Source organism: Dendrobium catenatum, unplaced genomic scaffold (assembly GCF_001605985.2).
Source record: "Dendrobium catenatum unplaced genomic scaffold, ASM160598v2 fragScaff_scaffold_1022, whole genome shotgun sequence".
Classification (NCBI taxonomy): domain Eukaryota; kingdom Viridiplantae; phylum Streptophyta; class Magnoliopsida; order Asparagales; family Orchidaceae; genus Dendrobium; species Dendrobium catenatum.
This window is the reverse complement of record NW_021319484.1, coordinates 2,839,350-2,843,393: the sequence shown is the minus strand read 5'-3', so window position 1 is coordinate 2,843,393 and position 4,044 is coordinate 2,839,350. Positions and strand designations below refer to the sequence as shown.

At 33.0% G+C, this 4,044-nt stretch overlaps 1 protein-coding gene across 1 annotated transcript; it reads right to left on the bottom strand.

The window, feature by feature from the left end:
• Window positions 1-1,516: 1,516 nt before the first annotated feature.
• Window positions 1,517-3,478, bottom strand: LOC114580436 (D-xylose-proton symporter-like 2). Its single transcript, XM_028697965.1, has 3 exons — window positions 3,092-3,478; window positions 2,860-2,951; window positions 1,517-1,674 (listed from the first exon to the last, which is right to left on the bottom strand). Exons 1-3 carry the CDS (start codon window positions 3,158-3,160, stop codon window positions 1,584-1,586), a joined length of 252 nt encoding a protein of 83 aa, XP_028553798.1. The 5' UTR covers window positions 3,161-3,478; the 3' UTR covers window positions 1,517-1,583.
• Between the last annotated feature and the right edge of the window lie 566 nt (window positions 3,479-4,044).

The window sequence follows — 4,044 nt, the reverse complement described above, 5'->3', positions numbered from 1 at the left end:
GAAAGAAGATGGAGGTGAATACGAAGGAGAAGATAGAAAACCTAACCACGAGCCGCGGACTCTTCCAACGACTGGTGGGCCTTGCGATTTGCTCCCCTTGAGCTCTCTCCCTTCTCAAGCTCTCATGCAAGAAGAAGAAGTAGAAACACACAAATTTTTCATTCAAATCTTCATTAACCCATTACATAAGAAATGACCATATATATAGGCCTAAAATGACAAAGGAAACAATAGACTAAAATGCCCCTTGGGCTACAATAGCGACCAAATACCCATAAGGGTAAAAACGGAAAATTGAAAAATAAAATAAACTACTACATAACATGACTAAAATTAAAACTCCTGATCGTGGCCGTCGATCTCTGGTGTCTCCGATGGTACACGTGTCGAAATCGCTGACGATGTCCTCATCACTATTACTAAAGCTCCCAAAATGGAATGGGTAATTGTAACCTAGTAATTTAAAAGTTATGTGATCATTGTAGGCTATCATCCATGATAATGATGATCATATTCAAAGTCTATGATCATGTTTATGACAACAAATGTTATGAGAATTGCAATGATCACTTTACGGTCTATACCATGAAACTAATTGTGATGGCAAATACCATGTTATGCATATATCTGCTATGCTGTTGTTGTATTCAATTATTAGAATGCATGTTATTACTTTTCCTACTATGCTTACTATTATTTAGAATTATGATGTGCCTACAAAATAATATACATATAACCCACTCCCATTAATTGAAGATTATTTTTCAAGAAATGCGCATATGAAGCAGATGAGCAATAGAGAGAATTTTATGTATAGCTCTTGAGGAGCACCTTCTGTTAGGTATAAGTGCACACATGATTACTGGATAGTGTGAGTTCACGATACTTTTGGTTCATATGTATTATTTTGTGGTCTAGTAGATTAACGTAAATATGAGGTTTATGGTTATGGTGATGATGTTCATTTGCTAATAAAAACTTTCATAGCACTTTTCTATCATTGAAAAAGAGCTTGATATGCTTGAAATTACATGTCAGCAGACATTTGCTACCACGTTACATGTACCTTGAAATTATCGTGAAAAAAAAAAAAGATTAAATTGTCATAGCACTTTTCTATTTTGGATTATGTCTTTAGATGATTATGCATTATTATGAATTGCTATTATATATTCATGAATTATCCACATGCAATTGTTAACTTTACTGTTAATCGGGCACACATGGGCAATTCAACCCCTTCCATCACGATTGTCTGCTCCTGTCTCAGTTTATTCCAAGCTCTCAGGCTAAATCATGACAATATAATTATCATAATTGAATCAAGTCAGCAAAGTAATGTCAACAAATGTACAAGTACTATATTCAATAAAATCCTAGAGATATACTTAATGCATGCAAAATTTAGAATGAGACATAAATTTAGAGCTTTGTGTAATATGAAAACATAAACAATGATAAGTTTGTTCCATAATTTCTACTCTGAAGAAATAAAATTACAAAAAAATAGTGTCAGGATAGAATGAAAAACCCAATAATTACTATATAAAATAAGTTCCTTTAACTAGGCTAATATAGAAAATTCATTGGCATACCTCCAAAGAAATTGTAGCACCAGATGTAGCACCAATATCATAGCCATAAAGCAGTCCTCCGAGAGCTGGGAAAAAGAATCTAAATCCAAACTAGTTAGTAAAGTATAAGCAAAGAGATGAAAAGAATATTATTAATTGTTCATATTAAATGCAGTATATGTGCTTGGTTTAGAGGAGAAGCCAATCATATGTGCATGGCTTCTATTATAAAAAGAAAACAAAGCACTATAAACTTTTCATTTGAAATATATGAATAATGTTGATCAAATAAAAAGAAAAAGGAGTAAGTTTCTAGAAAAAGGAGTAAAATATTGTTGTAGAATTAGATTGGGCATTTAAAGAACATTAACAAAAATATTCTTGAGAGTGAGATTATAGATCTTAAAATTTTTTCTATGCATGAGGAAGCTAATATTATGTGGGAAAAAGTAGATAGGGCTATTAAGAATGTTGCAAAATATGTGTTTGAAGTATCAAAGGGAAAAGCTACTAATAGTAAAAATAATTGGTGGTGGAATCAAAAATGTGCACGAAACTATAAAAAAAATAAGAAATTTTGTGACCTGAAAACCCATTTTGACACCCCTAGGTGGAGGCAACTACTTCCGGCGGCAATGGCAAAGAATTTACATATATTTGGAAATCCGCCAAATCTAACAATTTCAAAATGCACCAAAAATGAGCAAGTGGGTGAATTCCAAATACTTCAAAACTTTTAGTCTGCATTTGATATAGCTTTTTACTTCAGGCCAAACACAAATATTTTCAAAACCACTACATTTGATATAATTTACACCCCTTTACTTCAAATCAAATAACCATTTCATAACGAGTGATACCTTTTTGCATCTTAAGAGGATAATGACTTTAGCACTTAGTTTCAAATTAAAAAAACTACAATTTGAAGTTCCTTTTCTCTGTAGGGCTCACCACTTGCCAGTCTGCCTCCTCCCAACAGCATATTTGAAGAGCTTTTAATTAATTGTAAGCTGCAGACTTTTGAGTGTTTCAAAGCATCATAAGTTTTGCTAGTACTTGCGGTCAGTATCCGCGTTATCTTATATTCAGGAACTTATCTATAATTCATGCTTGCAGTTCCTCCAGGAGGCGTTATGAAACCATATGCAAACTCGACATCATCATCATAGCTTGTTAAGATTTAGGAATACTTATAAAAGGATTAAGATTTAACAACCAGTCTGAAAGTTCTATAGACCTATTAAAATGTGCAAGATTACATCAGTTAAGTAATGCATATACTCACGGGAGAATCGCTGCACTGAGTGAGAAGCTCTGATTTGAGCTATCCCCGTCGATAAGAGGCTCTCTTGTGTCATCTTTGTCAATCTCTGTGTGCTGACCATGAAAGCGCAGAATTAGTGTGGCCAAATTGATTAGCAAAGCTCGTACCAATATACCAATCAACATTAAAAAAAAAAACACAGAATCTATTCCGAGCCACAGGGTGAGAGAGAGAGAGAGTGAAAACTACTCACATGTTGCTTGGATAACCTGGAGAAGAACGAGATCTGGGGTTGCTCCGGATCAGATATCCTCGACGTCATCGCGAGAGGGGAAGCGAGTGGGAGATCCCCGGGCTAGCTTTAGACAGCTGCTGATTCAAAGAAACAAGAACTGCAACGAGAGCACGAACTGGTTGCACAGCCCGAGGACAAGCCTAGTGCTTTTTTTTCTTCTCTTAAACTTCCGATTAGAAGCTACGAAGACGCCACCGTTGCCCAAGAAATCAAAAAAACGGAATTTATGGCCTGAAAAGCGTGGCAAATTACGTGCGGACTGCGGAGACACTTATTTTTATTTCGCGCGAAAATTCAACGCGAGAGAGTCGATAGTTTTGGTTAGGTTTTATTTAACCCGGCAGGCTTCGGTCGATTTAGATTTTAGGCTTTCAAGATTCTAGTCGTTTCACATTCTTGCAATGTCGGTTGGTAGGAGGTTTTGAGCAGAATTAAATTTTGTTTTATTTTGTAAAATATTCTTTTTATATTTTTAATTAAAAAATTATATTAAAAAGTTGTTTTATGATGTGAGCAAGTTATGAAATTATTTGAAAAATTATATTAAAAAGTTGCTTTCTAACGTTCATATATATAAATCATTATTTTTTATTTGAAAAATAGAACTGCCGAACTGTTGTGCTGCAGATGTATGCAAACAAATTACTTTGATATCGTTATATATCTTGAATTAAAAAAAATTGTGTAAATGTCAATTTTTTTAATGTGTATAATAACAAATTAACATTTCTAAATTACAATTGTATCTACTTTTATAAAATATTTTATGCCTTTAAAATATCAAAGCACTCTTAATTTTTTTTAAAAATAATAATATCATACTTTAATATTTTCTTTAAGAAAATATAATATATGATATTACTTTTTTAAAAAATATTTTTGGTAATAATAATGATATAAATGATAATTTT